The sequence below is a fragment of the Scomber japonicus genome, chromosome 22, assembly GCF_027409825.1.
Source record: "Scomber japonicus isolate fScoJap1 chromosome 22, fScoJap1.pri, whole genome shotgun sequence".
NCBI lineage: Eukaryota > Metazoa > Chordata > Actinopteri > Scombriformes > Scombridae > Scomber > Scomber japonicus.
In genome coordinates this window covers 7,753,121-7,774,200 of record NC_070599.1, presented here as the reverse complement: position 1 = coordinate 7,774,200, position 21,080 = coordinate 7,753,121, and the positions used below count along the sequence as shown (strand labels likewise).

At 39.7% G+C, this 21,080-nt stretch overlaps 3 protein-coding genes across 3 annotated transcripts; all 3 read left to right on the top strand.

Annotated features, from left to right (window-relative positions):
- The first annotated feature begins 1,183 nt into the window (after positions 1 to 1,183).
- Positions 1,184 to 2,853, top strand: LOC128383402 (uncharacterized). Its single transcript, XM_053343031.1, has 5 exons — positions 1,184 to 1,229; positions 1,340 to 1,684; positions 1,987 to 2,094; positions 2,206 to 2,240; positions 2,681 to 2,853. Exons 1-5 carry the CDS (start codon positions 1,184 to 1,186, stop codon positions 2,801 to 2,803), a joined length of 657 nt encoding a protein of 218 aa, XP_053199006.1. The 3' UTR covers positions 2,804 to 2,853.
- Positions 2,854 to 4,055: 1,202 nt separating this feature from the next.
- On the top strand, positions 4,056 to 6,593 carry LOC128383401 (uncharacterized). Its single transcript, XM_053343030.1, has 6 exons — positions 4,056 to 4,065; positions 4,177 to 4,278; positions 5,007 to 5,351; positions 5,647 to 5,754; positions 5,867 to 5,901; positions 6,376 to 6,593. The coding sequence occupies exons 1-6, from the start codon at positions 4,056 to 4,058 to the stop codon at positions 6,496 to 6,498; spliced, it is 723 nt and encodes a 240-aa protein (XP_053199005.1). The 3' UTR covers positions 6,499 to 6,593.
- Positions 6,594 to 10,932: 4,339 nt separating this feature from the next.
- On the top strand, positions 10,933 to 12,631 carry LOC128383988 (uncharacterized). The gene is made up of 5 exons (XM_053343567.1): positions 10,933 to 10,978; positions 11,144 to 11,488; positions 11,776 to 11,883; positions 11,995 to 12,029; positions 12,509 to 12,631. Exons 1-5 carry the CDS (start codon positions 10,933 to 10,935, stop codon positions 12,629 to 12,631), a joined length of 657 nt encoding a protein of 218 aa, XP_053199542.1.
- Positions 12,632 to 21,080: the final 8,449 nt, after the last annotated feature.

The window sequence follows — 21,080 nt, the reverse complement described above, 5'->3', positions numbered from 1 at the left end:
CTGAATAACAGGTATAAATGCTTTTCAAACAAGTTAAACTGCTGATGCTCATCAAGGTTCAAGAATCTAAATTTAAGTGTAGCAGTGACAAACCTTTCAAGTAATATATTCTGAACATCACTGTTCTATAAAGAATATTCAGTTGCACTTTACTTAACACTTCATCACAAGGCTGACATAACAGACCTAAGTCTGGGTGAACTAATATGATATCTGGGCATGATTTTTGCTCCTGACCAAAGTCTCAAAATTTTCTTCAGATAATGTTTGCCTGCAGTATCCACTTGTTGTGCCTCATGACAAGCACTGGGAAACATTTATAGGGTATTTTTGTCTTCACTGGATAGTGGGCAATGAAGAGGCAGACAGGAAATGAGGGGAGATGGAGATGTGTATGACATGGAATTGAACCTAGGATATTGTGGTTATATGGGATGTGCAGTAACCATTCCATCCACTTTAGGACGCATGCAATCCACAATGTTAACCTTTTTGTTTTTCAGCAGTCAAGCAGCGTCAAGCAGAAGAGATGCTCATTAGAAGCAGCAACGAGACGTGGGCACGATGGTCAGAGACGAGCTTGGAGCACATCCATCCGTGGAGAAGTAAGCTGAAGTGAGGTGATTTGCTGCCAAGGATGAGAGTGGCAGTGATGGGTGATTATGTGCGTGTGATTGGAGGAGAGTTGGAGGTTAAAGTCCAGTACAGGGCAGAGGTTTTGTGAGATAAAACTGTTCTTAGAGGAAGATATTTTGGTTGACACTCACCTGTTTTTCCTCTTGGAGGGGACATGGGGAAATATGTAGTGAGAAGGAGCCTGATGTGATTTGATTTTATCATCCAGTGCATTATTTATTATGTGCTGCTGTACAGTATATTTCCTTTTGTTTTGCTTAATGGATAATTGTTTGGTCTGTATTATTGTGTTGCCCATGTTTTGCTGTCCATGCTGCCATACTAGACTGATACAGAGAAGGTAAGGATAAGTTCCATGATGGCTTTACAAAACTATGGGAGTAACTGAGGAAATGTGTGCTGACTGAAATTCTTTGATGTATCTTTTACAGATAGAGGTGAACGATTGGAGCTTTCTAGCATGAACTATTCATTACCCCACCCCTTTCTAATGAAACCCTCTTACACTGACAGAAAGTGTCTATGCTGAGACACGGTGGTCCGCACAATGAAGAGCTTCACCTTAATAACAGCATTCCTTCTCTGCAGCCTCAGTAAGTACATCCAGGATTTAAACTCACAAATTAGTTAGTTTTGAATGTATTTATATGTTGTTGTTTTATCAGCTGAGGAGTAAATATCTTGTTGTCTCTGTATGTTTCAGGCTGGATCTCTGTCTCAGTTTATGAGTTGCAGACTGTGGAGGTCCAGCCTGGTGGAGAAGTCACACTGCTGTGCTCCAAAATATCCAAAAGTCCAACTCAGACAGAGTGGTTCAGAGTGGTTGAAAGAAACAAAGTCACCTGTATTGCCTCTATGTACGGGTCTAACAGCAAAGCTTCACTCTGTGATGGATTTCAGAATGCAAAATTTGAAATTAGTTCAAACATTTCTACAGTCTTTCTTAAAATCACAAAAGTGGATTTATCTGACTCTGGACTGTATTTCTGTGGATTTTACATCGGCACAAACACAGTCATTGCTGATGTGACAAAGTTACACGTTCAAGGTAAGATTGTGGTCATGTTTTATCTCTTTTAGTTGACAGTTGAAACAATTATCACAGTGTGGTGTGGAAATACCTTATAGACAAACAGGAAACCAATATGTGTATAATATCTTCATCTTTCTTTAAGGTAATGGTGAATCTGAGGATGAAGCACATTTAAAGACTAAACGTAAGATTTTCCTTTCTTCTATCAAGTTTTGTCATCGTGTTAATTATCACAGAGCCAGTAATCTCAATCTTAACAATGTCTAAAGCCATCAGACTAAAGAAATATAGTCTAATTCCATCATTATTTCTTGTAGAAGAGTCTGATGGAATAAACCTGATGAGTGTGATCCTGGGTGCTGTCACTGTCTTGCTCACTATGATCATCATTATTCTAGCTGTTAAAATCAGGAAACTTCAGACAGGTACCGCTAGTTTGAAAATTGTAGCACATACTCTTGTAAATTGTGTCAACATAAACAAATTAAAAGCTAAGCGTGATCATTATGTAATCCCATTTGATTTTTATCATTTAGCTTCCAATGCCGAACCACAGCCAGAAAGAAACAAGGTGAGCCAACACTGAACATTCATTATGTGAACTGTACTACTAATCTTTATTATCTCAAATATCTCTTCCACCTAAACTTAAATGAACCCCATTCATTTCAATTTTCAATTTCTGATTTGAACTATGATCTTCAAACTTTAAACTGGCAGTTTAGGTTCATTGATCTTATAAGTGACATTATTTTTTGTGCAAAATGTTTTACTTTTGTGAGCATGTGGCGTACTCAACATGTCAGCCAAATATTGGTGGTAGCCACACTTTACCCTTCTTCCCCACAGTGATTTGTCTTTTTCGCCTCTGAGACAACATTGAAATGCTTCATTAGCTCAACTAGAAGATATTTCACCAGAAAAGACTAAAATGGGCCTTTCTGCTTTGCCTTCATAACCCTATAACTGTAAAACAAAATAGTTATTCAATTTTAACAATTTGATTTACAGAATCTGGGCTCAGATGACCTGAACTACGCAGCGCTGAATTTCCAGCCAAAAGCAAAAAGAACTCGCCGGCCTGCAACCGAAAGAGAAAAGGAACTAAATGTTGTGTATGCTGCCACCAGATAGACTCAGGAGACACCTGGAACTGCAGCTTGCAGTGGATATTGTGTTTTATTACTTTTATCTCTGTTGTGCTTTTGTGTGTGGGCAGGTGGGTGACTGGCAAAAAATTAAACTTTGACACTGTTACTGTACTCAAGCTGTGGTTGTGTTTTCCTGCTCATATTTCTTCCTGTATGTCTCTTTGGGTCAAAATCTATCAATTTTTTTCTGCCTTTTGGCTGAGAAGAACAAGAGCATGATGTGTGATGGAGGAGGAGTCAGAAAGGACATTCATTACTGTCAAACTTGAACAAGGAAGTCAAATCAGGGGTTTGTCAGGGGGAGGAGTGAGGGAGGTCCACATCACTTGTTTGACAGGAAGAGACAGCACAGTGTGGTCTGAGCTTCAAAGAGGTGAAGATCATGAGGCCTCTAAAGTCAACACTTGTAAAGTATAAAATGAACCTTCCAAAACTGACCTGTTTGTTTGGGACAAAATTAAACTAGCTGCTATATTAAGACTTTTTGGAAGCAAAGAAAAAAGAGATAATATAGTAAAGCAGCACTTTGTCGTGGCAAAAGCTGCTGTCTATATGAGTCAAAAACAAAGTATCCACCACAGGAACTTTTCAGTTATGACCACAAACACATCGAGTGTCTTGCTATTCTTGCACATCACCATCTGCCTTTATAATTGAACAAACAGGTCTGATGCACCTACGTCATTTGTAAACTCTCCATTTTGAACATACTCAGTCACAGTCTCAAGTTACACTGTCAGCAAATAGTGTTTTAATGTTAGCAGGTGTTCAGTGAATATGTTCATTAATTCATTATGTTTCAAGAATCTATGTTGAACTGCATGAAGTATGAAACAAAAATACAGACTTATCCTGAATTACAGGTATACATGCTTTTCAAACAAGTTAAACTGCTGATGCTTATCAAGTTTCAAGAATCTAAGTTTAAGTGTAGCAGTGATAAACCTTTCAGGTAATATATTCTGAACATCATTGTTCTATTATGAATATTCAGTTGCACTTTCCTGAACACTTCATCACAAGGCTGGCATAACAGACCTAAGTCTGGGTAAACTAATATGATGACTGGGCATGATTTTTGCTCCTGACAAAAGTCTCAAAGTTTTCTTCAGATAATGTTTGCCTGTAGTATCCACTTGTTGAGCCTCTTGACAAGCAATTGAGAAACATTTATAGGGTATTTTTGTCTTCACTGGATAGTGGACAATGAAGAGGCAGATAGGAAACAAGGGGAGATGGAGATGTGTATGACATGGAATTCAACCAAGGATATTGTGGTTATATGGGATGTGCAGTAACCATTCCATCCACTTTAGGACGCATGCAATCCACAAGGTTATCCTTTTTGTTTTTCAGCAGTCAAGCAGCGTCAAGCAGAAGAGATGCTCATTATAAGCAGCAACGAGACCCGGGCACAATGGTCAGAGACGAGCTTGGAGCATGTCCATCCGTGGAAAAGTAAGCTGAAGTGAGGTGATTTGCTGCCAAGAATGAGAGTGGCAGTGATTGGCGATTATGTGTGTGTGATTGGAGGAGAGTTGGAGGTTAAAGTCCAGTACAGGGCAGAGCTTTTGTGAGATAAAACTGTTCTTAGAGGAAGATATTTTGGTGGACACTGGCTTGTTTTTCCTCATGGGGGGGCATTGGGTAAATATGTAGTGAGAAGGAGCCTGATTTGATTTGATTTTATCATCCAGTGTAGTATTCATTATGTGCTGCTGTGTAGTTCCTTTTATTTTGCTTACTGGATAATTGTTTGGTCTGTATTATTGTGTTGCCCATGTTTTACTGTCCATGCTGCCATACTAGACTGATACAGAGAAGGTAATAATAAGTTCCATGATGGCTTTACAAAACTGTGGGAGTAAGTGAGGAAATGTATGCTGACTGAAATTCTTGATGTATCTTTTACAGATAGAGGTGAACGATTGGAGCTTTCTAGCATAAACTATTCATTACCCCGCCCCTTTCCAATGAAACCCTCTTACACTGATAGAAAGAGTCTATGCTGAGACACAGTGGTCCGCACAATGAAGAGATTCAACTTAATAACAGCATTCCTTCTTTGCAGCCTCAGTAAGTACATCCAGGATTTAAACTCACAAATTAGTTAGTTTTGAATGTATTTATATGTTGTAGTTTTATCAGCTGAGGAGTAAATCTCTTGCTGTCTCTGTATGTTTCAGGCTGGAACTCTGTCTCAGTTTATGAGTTACAGACTGTGGAGGTCCAGTCTGGTGAAGAAGCGACACTGCTGTGCTCCAACATCTCCAAAAGTCCAACTCTGGCAGAGTGGTTCAGAGTGGTCAACAGAACCCAAGTCAGTTGTATCGCTTCTATGTACGGGTCTGACGATGAAGCTTCACTCTGTGATGGATTTCAGAATGCAAAATTCAATATGAGTTCAAACAACTCTACAGTCTTTCTTAAAATCACACAAGTTGATTTATCTGACTCTGGACTGTATTTCTGTGGATTTTACATGGAAACAAACACAGTCATTGCTGATGTGACAGAGTTACACGTTCAAGGTAAGATTGTGGTCATGTTTTATTTCTTTCAGTTTACAGTGGAATCAGTTATCACAGTGTGACATTAAAACAGCTCAAAGACAAATAGCAAACCAATACATGTCAAAAATATTCATCTTTCTTTAAGGTAATGGTGAATCTGGTGATGGAACTTATTTAAAGACTAAAAGTAAGATCTGTCTTTCTTCTATCTAACATGGTTATTGTGTATATTAGTATAGAACCAGTAATCTCAATATTAACAATGTGTAAAGCCACTAGACTAATGACACAGAGTCTATTTTTTTTCATGTAGAAGAGTCTGATGGAATAAACCTGATGAGTGTGATTCTGGGTGCTGTGCCTCTCTTGCTCACTGTGATCATCATTATTCTGGTTGTTAAAATCAGGAAACTTCAGACAGGTACAGCTAGTTTTGAAAATTGTAGCACATACTCTCGTAAACTGTGTCGACATAAACAAATCTAAAACTAAGCGTGATCATTATGTAATCATACTTGATTTTTATCATTTAGCTGCCAATGCCGAACCACAGCCAGAAAGGAACAAGGTGAGCCAACACTGAACATTCATTATGTGAACTTTAACCACTCTGCTAATCTTTATAATCTCATAATATCTCTTCCACCTAAACTTAAATGTACCCCATTCATTTTCGATTTTCAATTTCAACTATGATCTTCAAACTTTAAACCGGCAGTTAAGGTTCATTGATCTTATAAGTGACATAATTTTTTGTGAAAATGTTTTACTTTTGTGAGCATGTTCCGTACTCAACATGCCAAATATTGGTGGTAGCCACACTTTACCCTTCTTCTCCACAGTGATGTGTCTTTTTCTTCTCTGAAACAACATTGAAATGCTTCATTAGCTCAACTAGAATATAGTTCACCAGAAAAGACTAAACTCGGCCTTTCTGCTTTGCCTTTATAAGCATATAATCAAGTGTCAATTACTTGTCTGAAGTAAAAGTAACAAACTGTAAAACTAAATAGTTATTTAACTTTAACAATTGTATTTACAGAATCTGGGCTCAGATGACCTGAACTATGCAGCTGTGAATTTTCAGCCAAAAGCAAAAAGAACCCGTCGGCCTGCAACCGAAAGAGAAAAGGAACTAAGTGTTGTGTATGCTGCCACCAGATAAACTCAGGAGACGCCTGGAACTGCAGCTCGCTGTGGAAATTGTGTTATATTACTTTTATCTCTGCTATGCTTTTGTGTGTGGGCAGGGGGGTGACTGGCAAAAAATAAACTGTGATAATGTTACTGTACTCAAGCAGTGGTTGTTTTTTCCTGCTCATGTTTCTTCCTGTTCTGGGTCAAAGTCTATCTAATTGTTTCCGCCTTTTGCCTGAGCAGAAAAAGACCATGATGTGTAATGGAGGAGGAGTCAGAAAGGATATTCATTACTGTCAAACTTGAACAAGGAAGTCAAATCAAGGGGTTTGTCAGGGGGAGGAGTGAGGGAGGTCCACATAACTTTTTTGACAGGAAGAGACAGCACAGTGTGGTCTGAGCTTCAAAGAGGTGAAGATCATAAGGCCTCTAAAGTCAACACTTGTTATAAAGTATAAAATGAAGCATCTAAAACTGACCTTGTTTGGGATGAATTAAACTAGCTGCTAAATTAAGACTTTTTGGAAGCAAAAAAAAAGCAGCACTCTCCTGTCTATATCAGTCAAAAACAAAGTCTCCACTACAGGAACGTTTCAGTTATGACCACAAACACATCAAGTGCCTTGCTATTCTTGCACATCACCATCTGCCTTTATAATTGAACAAAGAGGTCTGATGCACCTACGTCATTTGTAAACTCTCCATTTTGAACATACTCAGCCACAGTCTCAGGTTACACTGTCAGCAAATGGTGTTTAATGTTAGCAGGTGTTCACTGAATTTCTTCATTAATTCATTATGTTTCTATACTGTTTATAGGGTATTTTTGTCTTCACTGGATAGTGGGCAATGAAGAGGGAGACAGGAAACAAGGGGAGATGGAGATGTGTATGACATGGCATTGAACCAAGGATATTGTGGCTATATGGGATGTGCAGTAACCATTCCATCCAGTATAGGACGCATGCAATCCACAATGTTATCCTTTTTTTTTGTTATCCTCATGTACAAAGGGTGCGTAGGCACAAAAACGTGTCGTACGTTCTTTTTCACAGCAAAGTTCACATTTATCAAGAGTGAAATGACCGTGGAAATGTGCGGTGCCTAACGCCAACTTCATGGCTGGTGCACGCACATTTCTACAGCTGTTGATCCTTTGGCGACACTTAGAGGTGATGCTGGGAAACTGTTATAACAAATAAATGTGAAAACAATTAGTTCTCAGACTAAGTGATGTGCACATCAGAGCTGTGACGTGCACATGATTATAGAGAGGCAGGGGCTCAAAGTCAGTAAAGGGCAGCATGTGCCTGCCAAATTTTTTTTCTTTTTCGGTCCTTTAAACAATATGGAAATTAATGTAAAAATAAAAAATAAAGTGATAATAGAAAGCTAACTACTTAGCTGTGTGTCCTGTAGGTGAAAGTGATATGAAATTGCCATTTATTTTGTGTCAACAAATGATTGTCAACATGAGTTAATAATACAGCTTATATACCCAGAATGCTGAAATTACTGTTATTATTATTATTATTATTATTATTATTATTATTATTTTGTTAGCCCACACAGTAGTAGCAAAGTCACAATAAACTTTATATCTAAACCTCGGACCTGTACTTCAGACCTGTAGTGAAGGAAATATGATCCGCCGTAAACACGGTGCATTCTATTTTGAATATAGTTTTATTTTGTACACGATTTCCTGTCCCGCACGATCTGCTCTGTGCTAATTGATGCGCCGTGCTCCCACGTCCGGCAAAAATAGAAGCTGACACATTGACTAAAGTAGAGCGTTTTTCTGAAATATTACCCATATTCAAGCACGTGGACGGCGACTAGTTAGACCATAACTCACAGGTTCAAGTTGCTCCACTGTCATGTCTCCTCAGCGCTCTCTCTCTCTCTCTCTCTCTCTCTCTGTCTCTCTCTCTCTCTCTCTCTCTCTCTCTTTCTCTCTCTCTCTCTCTGTCTCTCTGCGACCGAGCGGAGCCGCAACGGATAAAGAAGCAGCATGCTCAACACACACAACAACCCCGTATTGTAAATGGGTACAATCTTTGTACCGCCGTTTTTGTTATTTTTACATCCCTAACAGGAATTTATTAATTTTATTTAAAACAAACAAGTAAACACACACGCACGCACACGCACACACACACACACACACACACACACACACACACACACACACACACACACACACACACACAGAGGGCACTTTTTAATACGAGGCAAAAAGGGCAGGGGCTCAAGCACCCCTAGGGCCCTATGTGTGCACGTGCCTGCATCAGAGACACATGAACAATTAACACACCCACGTGTCCACAATTACATGAGTGGACATAAAAGCATGCGCAAAATGGTGTAGAAAATACCGTTAACAACATTGGCTGCTTTAGCAATACGAAGAGAGGGTGTGTTCAGAGATAGAGAGGATTTACTAGCACATGATGACAACTGGCTCATCAGCCGCTTTAGGTTCCCAAGGGCAATCCTCCTGGAACTGTGCGCTGCCTGTATCCATACAGGTGCTGACCACAATGGGGTTCCTAGCAACCGGGGCATTCCAGAGGGAGCTGGCTGACCGATCAGGACTGTGCCAGTCAACCCTGAGCTGAACCATGCCAGCCGTGTAGGACGGAATTATCTTCATGTCAGCCAGGTATATCAAATTCCCATACAATGCAGCTGAACAGGTCAACATGAAAGCGCAATTTGCAGCGAGAGTCGGTTTTCCTAATGCAATTGGAGCTGTCGACTGCACACACATTGCTATAAAAACACCATCACATGCTGAATTTGTGTATGTCAACAGGAAACATTTTCATTCGATCAATGTACAGATCATATGTGATGCGCAAATGCAATTTATCAACATTGTGGCGAGAGGGCCTGGTTCAACACATGATTCATACATTCTGAGTAACAGCATGGTTGGGAACAGACTACAAGCTGGCACTGTGCGCAATGGGTGGCTTCTTGGTGAGGAAATAAATACATAAATAAATATAAATAATGTATTTGTGTGTGATTTGCAGATTGATCCAGCAGCTCTCTGACCATGTCAATGGTTGCAGGTAAGATAAGGTTTTCTGCAATGGTGTGGGACTCAGCTACCACGACCACAACCTTCAGGATATCATGGCAAACTGCAGTCAGTGGAGGATTTCTGAAGGTACAAGTAGAGATGGAGACATACAAAAGATTGTCATGATTGTCAGTCACTGAAGATGCACGGAGAGTCTCAGCCAAGCTGTCAGGCAGTGGCAGCGGATGATCGGATTAAGCAGTGAACTCATGTTTGTCATCAACAGCAATGTAAATAATGAGATGCTCATTAGAAGCAGCAATGAGACACGGAGCACGATGAGCACGATGGTCAGAGACGAGCTTGGAGCACGTCCATCCATGGAGAACTAACCTGTAGTGAGGTGATTTGCTGCCAAGGATGAGAGTGGCAGTGATGAATGATTGTGTGCATGTGATTGGAGGGGAGTTGGAGGTTAAAGTCCAGTTAAGATGGTCCAGAATGCAGCTGCACACATTCTGACAAAAACTAGAAAGAGAGATCATATTACTCCCATTTTGGCTTCACTGCATTGGCTGCCGGTAAAATCTAGAATTGAATTTAAAATCTGTCTCCTTACCTTCAAAGCTCTCAATGGTCAGGCTTCATCATGTCTTAAAGAGCTTATAGTACCTTACAGTATGTACCTACTAGAACACTTCGCTCCCAGCATACAGGCTTGCTTCTGGTTCCTAGTATCTCTAAAAGTAGAATGGGAGGCAGGGCCTTCAGTTATCAGGCTCCTCTCCTATGGAACCATCTCTCAGATTCCATCCGGGGACCAGACAACCTCTCTACATTTAAGAGTAGGCTTAAAACTCCTTTCTGATAAAGCTCACAGTTAGGGCCCGCCCAGACTTTTTCCTGGACCAGCTCCTAGTTTATGCTGCTATAGGCTTACTGGGGGACCTGTGGTACGGTTTAGCTCCGTCCTCTGCCTGGTGTCAACTCACACCGGGAGTGTTACAGCAGCGGAGCAGAGCATGCTGTGGGAGAGAAATCTGCCTTTTAAAATGAAGTTGCACTGTTAATACAGCAATTATGGCAGCCCTATCAAATCCGAACGGGTGCCTTTAGTCTACCGTAATATTTCCTCTTGTTTTGCTTAATGGATAATTGTTGGTCTGTATTATTGTGTTGTCCATGTTTTGCTGTCCATGCTACCATACCAGACTGATACAGAGAAGGTACGAATAAGTTCCATGATGGCTTTGAAAATAAGGGAGTAACTGAGGAAATGTATGCTGACTGAAATTCTTTGATGCATCTTATACAGATAGAGGTGAGCGATTGGAGCTTTCTAGCATTAACTATTCATTACCCCGCCCCTTTCCAATGAAACCCTCTTACACTGATAGAAAGAGTCTATGCTGAGACATGGTGTTACGCACAATGAAGAGATTCACCTTCACAACAGCATTCCTTCTCTGCAGCCTCAGTAAGTACCAGTATTAAATTATTCTGAAAAACAAATATAAAACAAACCTCTCTTTCATCCAGGACTTCAACTTGCAAATTAGTTAGTTTTGAATTTATTCACTTAGATGTTTTTGTTGTTTCAACAACTGAGCAGTATAACTCTTGTTGTCTCTGTGTGTTTCAGGCTGGATCTCTGTCTCAGTTTCTGAGTCTCAGACTGTGGAGGTCCAGCCTGGTAAAGAAGTCACACTGCAGTGCTCCAACAGCTCCAAAAGTCCAACTCTGACAGGGTGGTTTAGAGTGGTCAACAGAACCAAAGCCAGCTGTATCGCCTCTATGTACGGGTCTGACAGTAAAGCTTCACTCTGTGATGGATTTCAGAATGCAAAATTTGACATGACATCAAACATGTCTACAGTCTTTCTTAAAATCAAACAAGTGGATTCATCTGACTCTGGACTGTATTTCTGTGGATTTTACATCGGCACAAACACAGTCATTGCTGATGTGACAGAGTTGCATATTCAAGGTAAGATTGTGGTCATGTTTTATCTTTTTCAGTTGACAGTTGAAACAATTATCACAGTATGGTGTGAAAACAACATAAAGACAAACAGGAAACCAATATGTGTATAATATCTTCACCTGACTTCAAGGTAATGGCAAATCTGAAGATGAAGCACATTTAAAGACTAAAAGTAAGATTCTCCTTTCTTCTATCAAGTTTTTTCTTTGTGTTTATTAGCACGGAGCCAGTCATCTTAATATTAACAATGTCTAAAGCCACCAGTCTAATTCTATCATTTTTTCTTATAGAAGAGTCTGATGGAATAAACCTAATGAGTGTGATCCTGGGTGCTGTGACTTTCTTGCTCACTATGATCATCATTATTCTGGCTGTTAAAATCAGGAAACTTCAGACAGGTACAGCTAGTTTGATATTTGTAGCACAAACTCTTCTAAATTGTGTCAACATGAACAAATCCAAAGTAAAGCAAGATCATTATGTAAACTGACATGCCTTTTATCATTTAGCTGCCAAAGGTGAACCACAGCCAGAAAGAAACAAGGTGAGCCAACACTGAACATTCATTATGTGAACTTTAATCAATCTGCAATCTCAATAATATCTCATAATATCTGTTCCACCTAAACTTAAATGTACCCCATTCATTTTGATTTTCAATTTCAACTATGATCTTCAAACTTTAAACTGGCAGTTTAGGTTCATTGATCTTATAAGTGACATTATATTTTGGGCTAAATGTTTTACTTTTGTGAGCATGTGGCATACTCAACATGTCTGCCAAATATTGGTGGTAGCCACACTTTACCCTTCTTAACCACAGTGATGTGTCTTTTTCGCCTCTAAAACAACATGGAAATGCTTCATTAGCGCAACTAGAAGATATTTCACCAGAAAAGACTAAACTGGGCCTTTCTGCTTTGCCTTTATAACCCTATAAGCAAGTGTCAATTACTTGTCTGAAGTAAAAGTAACAAACTGTAAAACAAAATAGTTATTTAATTTTAACCATCTGATTTACAGAATCTGGGCTCAGATGACCTGAACTACGCAGCGCTGAATTTTCAGCCAAAAGCAAAAAGAACCCGTCGGCCTGCAACCGAAAGAGAAAAGGAACTAAGTGTTGTGTATGCTGCCACCAGATAGACTCAGGGGACGCCTGGAACTGCAGCTCGCTGTAGAAATTGTGTTTTATTACTTTTATCTCTGCTATGCTTTTTTGTGTGGGCAGGAGGGTGACTGGCAAAAAATAAACTGTGATGATGTTTCTGTACTCAAGCTGTGGCTGTGTTTTCTTGCTCATATTTCTTCCTGTATGTCTCTCTGGGTCAAAGTATGTCTCATTTTATTTGCCTTTCGGCTGAGAAGAACAAGAGCATGATGTGTAATGGAGGAGGAGTCAGAAAGGACATTCATTACTGTCAAACTTGAACAAGGAAATCAAATCAGGGGTTTGTCAGGGGGAGGAGTGAGGGAGGTCCATATCACTTGTTTGACAGGAAGAGACAGCACAGTGTGGTCTGAGCTTCAAAGAGGTGAAGATCATGAGGCCTCTAAAGACAAAGCTTGTTGTTAAGTATAAAATGAACCTTCCAAAACTGACCTGTTTGTTTGGGACAAAATTAAACTAGCTGCTATATTAAGACTTTTTGGAAGCAATAACAGATAACAATATAGTAAAGCAGCACTGCGTGGTGGCAAAAGCTGCTGTCTATATCAGTCAAAAACAAAGTCTCCACCACAGGAACTTTTCAGCTATTACCATAAACACATCAAGTGCCTTGCTATTCTTGCACCCGTTCTTTCTAACCCGTCATTTGTAAACTCTCCATTTTGAACATACTCAGCCACAGTCTCAGGTCACACTGTCAGTAAATGGTTTGTAATGTTAGCAGGTGTTCACTGAATTTGTTCATTAATTCATTATGTTTCTGTATTGAACTGTATGAAGTATGAAACAAAAATACAGACTTATCCTGAATTACAGGTATACATGCTTTTTAAACAAGTTAAACTGCTGATGCTCATCAAGTTTCAATAACTTCAATAACAATCAATCTTAGAGCACGTCCATCCATGGAAAACTAAGCTGAAGTGAGGTGATTTGCTGCCAAGAATGAGGGTGGCAGTGATTGTGTGATTGTGTGCATGTGATTTGAGGAGAATTGTAGGTTAAAGTCCAGTACAGGGTAGAGCTTGTGTGAGATAAAAATGTTCTTAGAGGTCGATATTTTGTGGAAACTGATCTGTTTTTCCTCTTGGAGGGGACATGGGGAAATGTGTAATGTGAAGGAGACTAATGTGATTTGATTTTATCATCCAGTGCAGTATTTATTATGTGCTGCTGTGTAGTTCCTTTTGTTTTGCTTACAGGATAATTGTTTTGCATATATTATTGTGTTGTCCATGTTTTGCTGTCTGTGCTCCCATACCAGACTGATACAGAGAAGCTGAGAATACCTTCCATCATGGCTGGAAAAAAAAAAGGTAGTAACTGAGGACTTTTATGTTGTCTGAAATTCTTTGATGTATCTTTTACACATAGAGGTGAACGATTGGAGCTTTCTAGCATGAACTATTCATTACCCCGCCCCTTTCCAATGAAACCCTTTTTACACTGCTTGAAAGAGTCTATGCTAAGACAGAGTGGTCCGCACAATGAAGAGATTCACCTTAATATCAGCATTTCTTCTCTGCAGCTTCAGTGAGTACCACCATAAAATTATTCCGAACACCACATACAACATAAACCTCTCATTCATCCAGTTAACCACTAGGATTAAACCTGCAAATGAGTTAGATTTGAATTAATTTAGATGATGTTGTTTTATCAGCTGAGGAGTAAATGGCTTGCTGTCTCTGTGTGTTTCAGGCTGGATCTCTGTCTCAGTTTCTGAGTCTCAGACTGTGGAGGTCCAGGCTGGTGAAGATGTCACACTGCAGTGCCGCAACATCTCACAATGTTTAACTATGACAGATTGGTTCAGATTGGTTCTGATGTGACAGAGTTACATGTTCAAGGTAAGATTGTGGTCATGTTTTATCTCTTACAGTTGACAGTTGAAACTATTATCAAATTGTGGTGTGAAGACAAACAGGAAACAAATACGTATATAATATTTTCATCTTAATTCAAGGTAATGGTGAATCTGAAGATGAAGCGCATTTAAAGACTAAGAGTAAGATTCTCCTTTTTTCTATCAAGTTTTTTCATTGTGTTCATTAGCACAGTCAGTAATCTGAATATTAACAATGTCTGAAGTCACTAGACTAAAGACTGAGACTAATTCCATCATTTTTTCTGGTAGAAGAGTCTGATGGAATAAACCTGATGAGTGTGATCCTGGGTGCTGTGACTTTCTTGCTCACTATTATCATCATTGTTCTGGCTGTTAAAATCAAGAAACTTCAGACAGGTACAGCTAGTTTGATATTTGTAGCACACACTCTCGTAATTTGTGTCGACATGAACAAATTCAAAGCTAAGCGTGATGATTATGTAATCACACTTGATTTTTATCATTTAGCTGCCAATGCTGAACCACAGACAGAAAGAAACAAGGTGAGCCAACACTGAACATTCATTATGTGAACTGCAACCAGTGTGCTAATCTTAATTATTTCAAATATCTCTTCCACCTAAATTCAAATGAACCCCATTCATTTCGATTTTCAATTTCTGATTTCAACTATGATCTTAAAACTTTAAACTGGCAGTTTAGGTTCATTGATCTTATAAGTTTAATTTATTGCTTGTGCTAAATGTTTTACTTTTGTGAGCATGTGACATACTAAACATGTCAGCCAAATATTGGTGGTAGCCACACTTTACCCTTCTTCTCCACAGTGATTTGTCTTTTTCACCTCTGAAACAACATTGAAATGCTTCATTAGCGCAACTAGAAGATATTTCACCAGAAAAGACTAAACTGGGCCTTCCTGCTTTGACTTTATAAGCATATAAGCAAGTGTCAATTACTTGTCTGAAGTAAAAGAAACAAACTGTAAAACAAAATAGTTATTTAATTTTAACAATTTGATGAACCATTTGATTTACAGAATCTGGGCTCAGATGACCTGAACTACGCAGCGCTGAATTTCCAGCCAAAAGCAAAAAGAACCCGTTGGCCTGCAACCGAAAAAGAAAAGGAACTAAGTGTTGTGTATGCTGCCACCAGATAGACTCGGGAGACGGCTGGAACTGCAGCTCGCTGTGGAAATTGTGTTTTATTACTTTTATCTCTGCTATGCTTTTGTGTGTGGGCAGGAGGGTGACTGGCAAAACATTAAACTGTGATAATGTTTCTGCACTCAAGCTGTGGTTGTGTTTTCCTGCTCATATTTCTTCCTGTATGTCTCTCTGGGTCAAAGTCTATCTAATTTTTTTTCCGCCTTTTGGTTGAGAAGAGCAAGAGCATGATGTTTGATGGAGGAGGAGTCAGAAAGGACATTCATTACTGTCAAACTTGAACAAGGAAGTCAAATCAGGGGTTTGTCAGGGGGAGGAGTGATGGAGGTCCACATCACTTGTTTGACAGGAAGAGACAGCACAGTGTGGTCTGAGCTTCAAAGAGGTGAAGATCATGAGGCCTCTAAAGTCAACACTTGTTGTAAAGTATAAAATGAACCTTCCAAAACTGACCTGTTTGTTTGGGACAAAATTAAACTAGCTGCTATATTAAGACTTTTTGGAAGCAAAAAAAGAAGCACTGTGTGGTGGCAAAAGCTGCTGTCTATATCAGTCAAAAACAAAGTCTCCACCACAGGAACTTTTCAGTTATGACCACAAACACGTCGAGTGCCTTGCTATTCTTGCACATCAACATCTGCCTTCATAATTGAACAAAGAGGTCTGATGCACCTACGTCATTTGTAAACTCTCCATTTTGAACATACTCAGCCACAGTCTCAGGTTACACTGTCAGCAAATAGTGTTTTAATGTTAGCAGGTGTTCACTGAATTTGTTCATTAATTCATTATGTTTCAATGATCTATATTGAACTGTATGAAGTATGAAACAAAAATACAGACTTATCCTGAATTACAGGTATACATGCTTTTTAAACAAGTTAAACTGCTGATGCTCATCAAGTTTCAATAATCTAAATTTAAGTGTAGCAGTGATAAACCTTTCAGGTAATATATTCTGAACATCACTGTTCTATAAAGAATGTTCATTTGCACGTCATCACAAGGCTGACATAACAGACTTAAGTATGGGTGAACTAATAGGATAACTGGGCATGATTTTTGCTCATGACAAAAAAGTTTTCTTCAGATAATGTTTCCCTGCAGTATCCACTTGTTGTGCCTCATGACAACCACTGGGAAACATGTATAGGGGATTTTTTATCTTCACTGGATAGTGGGCAATGAAGAGGCAGACAGGAAACAAGGGGAGATGGAGATGTGTATGACATGGAATTGAACCAGGGATATCGTGGTTATATGGGATGTGCCATTCCATCCACTTTAGGACGCATGCAATCCACAATGTTATCCTTTTTGTTTTTCAGCAGTCAAGCAGAAGAGATGCTCATTAGAAGCTGCAATGAGACCTGGGCACGATGGTCAGAGACGAGCTTGGAGCACATCCATCCGTGGGGAAATAAGCTGAAGTGAGGTGATTTGCTGCCAAGGATGAGAGTGGCAGTGATGGGTGATTATCTGCGTGTGATTGGAGGAGAATTGGAGGTTAGAGTCCAGTACAGGGCAGAACTTGTGTGAGATAAAACTGTTCTTAGAGGAAGATATTTTGGTGGACACTGACCTATTTTTGCTTTTAGAGGGGACATGGGGAAATGTGTAGTGAGAAGAAGTCTGATGTGATTTGATTTTATCATCCAATGCAGTATTAATTATGTGCTGCTGTGTAGTTCCTTTTGTTTTGCTTAATGGATAATTGTTTGGTCTGTATTATTGTGTTGCCCATGTTTTGCTGTCCATGCTGCCATACCAGACTGATACAGAGAAGGTAAGAATAAGTTCCATGATGGCTTTACAAAACTATGGGAGTAACTGAGGAAATGTATGCTGACTGAAATTCTTTGATGTATCTTATACAGATAGAGGTGAACGATTGGAGCTTTCTAGCATGAACTATTCATTACCCCGCCCCTTTCCAATGAAACCCTCTTACACTGATAGAAAGTGTCTATGCTAAGACACAGTGGTCCGCACAATGAAGAGCTTCACCTTAATAACAGCATTCCTTCTCTGCAGCCTCAGTAAGTACATCCAGGATTTAAACTCACAAATTAGTTAGTTGTGAATGTATTTATATGTTGTTGTTTTATCAGCTGAGGAGTAAATATCTTGTTGTCTCTGTATGTTTCAGGTTGGATCTCTGTCTCAGTTTATGAGTTGCAGACTGTGGAGGTCCAGCCTGGTGGAGAAGTCGCACTGCTGTGCCCCAACATCTCCAAAAGTCCAACACAGGCAGAGTGGTTTAGAGTGGTCAACAGAACCAAAGCCAGCTGTATCGCCTCTATGTACGGGGCTGACGATGAAGCTTCACTCTGTGATGGATTTCAGACTTTAAAATTTGAAATGAATTCAAACATCTCTACAGTCTTTCTTAAAATCACACAAGTGGATTTATCTGACTCTGGACTGTATTTCTGTGGATTTTACATTGACACAAACACTGTCATTGCTGATATGACAGAGTTACACGTTCAAGGTAAGATTGTGGTCATGTTTGATCTCTTTCAGTTTACAGTGGAATCAGTTATCACAGTGTGACATTTAAACAGCTCAAAGACAAATAGGAAACCAATACATGTCAAAAATATTCATCTTTCTTTAAGGTAATGGTGAATCTGATGATGAAACACATTTAAAGACCAAAAGTAAGATCTGTCTTTCTTGTATCTAACATGCTTATTGTGTATATTAGTACAGAACCAGTAATCTCCATGTTAACAATGTCTAAAGCCACTAGACTAATGACACAGAGTCTATTTTTTTCTTGTAGAAGAGTCTGATGGAATAAACCTGATGAGTGTGATCCTGGGTGCTGTGCCTCTCTTACTCACTATGATCATCATTATTCTGGTTGTTAAAATCCGGAAACTTCAGACAGGTACAGCTATTTTTTAAAATTGTAGCACATACTCTTCTAAATTGTGTTGACATAAACAAATCTAAAACTAAGCGTGATCATTATGTAATCACACTTGATTTTTATCATTTAGCTGCCAATGCTGAACCACAGCCAGGAAGAAACAAGGTGAGCCAACACTCCAACATTCATTATGTGAACGTTAACCACTCTGCTAATCTTTATTATCTCATAATATCTCTTCCACCTAAACTTAAATCAACCCCCTTCATTTCAATGTTAAATTTATGTGCTTTTGTGTGTGGGCAGGGGGGTGACTGGCAAAAAATTAAACAGTAATCATTTTTCCGTACTCAAGCTGTGGTTGTGTTTTCCTGCTTATATTTCTTCCTGTATGTCTCTCTGGGTCAAAGTCTATCTAATTGTTTCCACCTTTTGGCTGAGAAGAACAAGAGCATGATGTGTAATGGAGGAGGAGTCAGAAAGGACATTCATTACTGTCAAACTTGAACAAGGAAGTCAAATGAAGGGGTTTGTCAGGGGGAGGAGTGAGGGAGGTCCACATCACTTGTTTGACAGGAAGAGACAGCACAGTGTGGTCTGAGCTTCAAAGAGGTGAAGATCATGAGGCCTCTAAAGTCAACAAAGGAACATTTCAGTTATGACCACAAACATATCAAGTGCCTTACTATTCTTGCACATCACCATCTACCTTTAAAATTGAACAAAGACATCTGATGCACCTACGTCATTTGTAAACTCTCCATTTTGAACATACTCAGTCACAGTCTCAGGTTACACTGTCAGCAAATGGTTTTTAATGTTAGCAGGTGTTCACTGAATTCTTCATTAATTCATTATGTTTCAAGAATCTATGTTGAACTGTATGAAGTATGAAACAAAAATGCAAACTTGTCCTGAATTACAGGTATACATGCTTCTTTAAACAAGTGATAAGCTGATGAGCTGATAAGCTGATGCTTATCAAGGTTCAAGAATCTAAATTTAAGTGTAGCAGTGATAAACCTTTCAGGTAATATATTCTGAACATCACTGTTCTATAAAGAATATTCAGTTGCACTTTACTTAACACTTCATCACAAGGCTGACATAACAGACCTAAGTATGGGTGAACTAATAGGATAACTGGGCATGATTTTTGCTCATGACAAAAGTCTCAAAGTTTTCTTCAGATAATGTTTCCCTGCAGTATCCACTTGTTGTGCCTCATGACATGCACTGGGAAACATTTATACAGTATTTTTTATCTTCACTGGATAATGGGCAATGAAGAGGCAGATAGGAAACAAGGGGAGATGGAGATGTGTATGACATGGAATTGAACCAAGGATATTGTGGTTATATGGGATGTGCAGTAACCATTCCATCCATTTTAGGATACATGCAATCCACAATGTTATCTTTTTTTTCAGTAGAAAAACAAGCAACAACAAAATGTTTTCTTCCGTTGCACAGACAAGTGTTGAAGTGTTTACCTGTTCAAGATGCTTGACTACTGCAACGTATAAGATGCTGTTGCAGTAGTCTAGTCTGGATGTTATAAAAGCATAAATCAGGGTTTCAGCAGCAGAGAAGGTGAGTGAGGGGCGGAGACAGGCGATGTTCTTGAGGTGAAAGAAGGCGGTCCTGCTGATGTGGTTAATGTGGCGGTCGAACTTGAGTTGGCTGTGACTCCAAGGTTCCGGATGTGAGGGGAGGAGAACAGAGTACAGTTGTTGAAGGTGCGGCTGAAGTTTTGGGTGGGCCTGGTGTGGGATGTGGGACCAATGATGATGATGTCCGATATGTCACTGTTCAGTTGGGGATAGTTTCTTCTTGCATCCATTTTTTAATTTCAGTGAGACAGTTGCCGAGTGTGGAGTGGATGGTGCTGGTGATGGCTTTGGTGGAGATCTATAGTTGGATGTCGTTGGCATAACAGTGAAACTGGAGACCGTGATGATGGATGATTTTGCCAAGGGGGAGCATGTAGAGGATGAAGAGGAGGGGACCAAGCACCGATCCCTGGGGGACACCTTGTGACAAAGGAGCGGTGGTGGAGGTGCAGTTGTTAATGCTGATGAACTGGTGACGGTTGGTGAGGTAGGGGTGGATCCAGGTGAGTGCTGTGCCAGTGATGTGGTCTGAAGATTTCAGTCGGGAGAGCAGGATGGAGTGGCTGATGGTATCAAAGGCTGCTGTGAGGTCAAGAAGGATGAGGATGGTGAGGTGACCAAAGTCTGAGGAGAGGAGGAGATCGTTAGTGATTTTGAGGAGGGCTGCCTCTGTGGTGTGTTGAGATTGGAAACCGGATTGGAAGCATTCAAAGAGATTATTGAAGTAGAGGTGGGTTCTGAGTTGAGAGGCTACAGCCCGTTCCAGGATTTTTGACAGGAAGGGGAGATTGGAGATGGGGCGGAAGTTACTTGGATTGTCAGTGTTGAGACCAGATTTTTTGATGATGGGTGTAATGGCAGCCAGTTTGAGGGTTGGGGGAACAGAACCACAGCTGAGGGAGGTGTTAATGATGT

What these genes read in the sequence shown, in the direction of transcription:
- LOC128383402 (XM_053343031.1), top strand. Translation starts at nt 1,184, where the DNA reads ATGAAGAGCTTCACCTTAATAACAGCATTCCTTCTCTGCAGCCTCA. An exon ending in GACAAAGTTACACGTTCAAG is followed by an intron (nt 1,685 to 1,986) that starts GTAAGATTGTGG and finishes TATTTCTTGTAG; the next exon opens with AAGAGTCTGATGGAATAAAC. An exon ending in AATCAGGAAACTTCAGACAG is followed by an intron (nt 2,095 to 2,205) that starts GTACCGCTAGTT and finishes TTTATCATTTAG; the next exon opens with CTTCCAATGCCGAACCACAG.
- LOC128383401 (XM_053343030.1), top strand. An exon ending in GACAGAGTTACACGTTCAAG is followed by an intron (nt 5,352 to 5,646) that starts GTAAGATTGTGG and finishes TTTTTCATGTAG; the next exon opens with AAGAGTCTGATGGAATAAAC. An exon ending in CACAGCCAGAAAGGAACAAG is followed by an intron (nt 5,902 to 6,375) that starts GTGAGCCAACAC and finishes TTGTATTTACAG; the next exon opens with AATCTGGGCTCAGATGACCT.
- LOC128383988 (XM_053343567.1), top strand. Translation starts at nt 10,933, where the DNA reads ATGAAGAGATTCACCTTCACAACAGCATTCCTTCTCTGCAGCCTCA. An exon ending in ATTCCTTCTCTGCAGCCTCA is followed by an intron (nt 10,979 to 11,143) that starts GTAAGTACCAGT and finishes TGTGTGTTTCAG; the next exon opens with GCTGGATCTCTGTCTCAGTT. An exon ending in AATCAGGAAACTTCAGACAG is followed by an intron (nt 11,884 to 11,994) that starts GTACAGCTAGTT and finishes TTTATCATTTAG; the next exon opens with CTGCCAAAGGTGAACCACAG.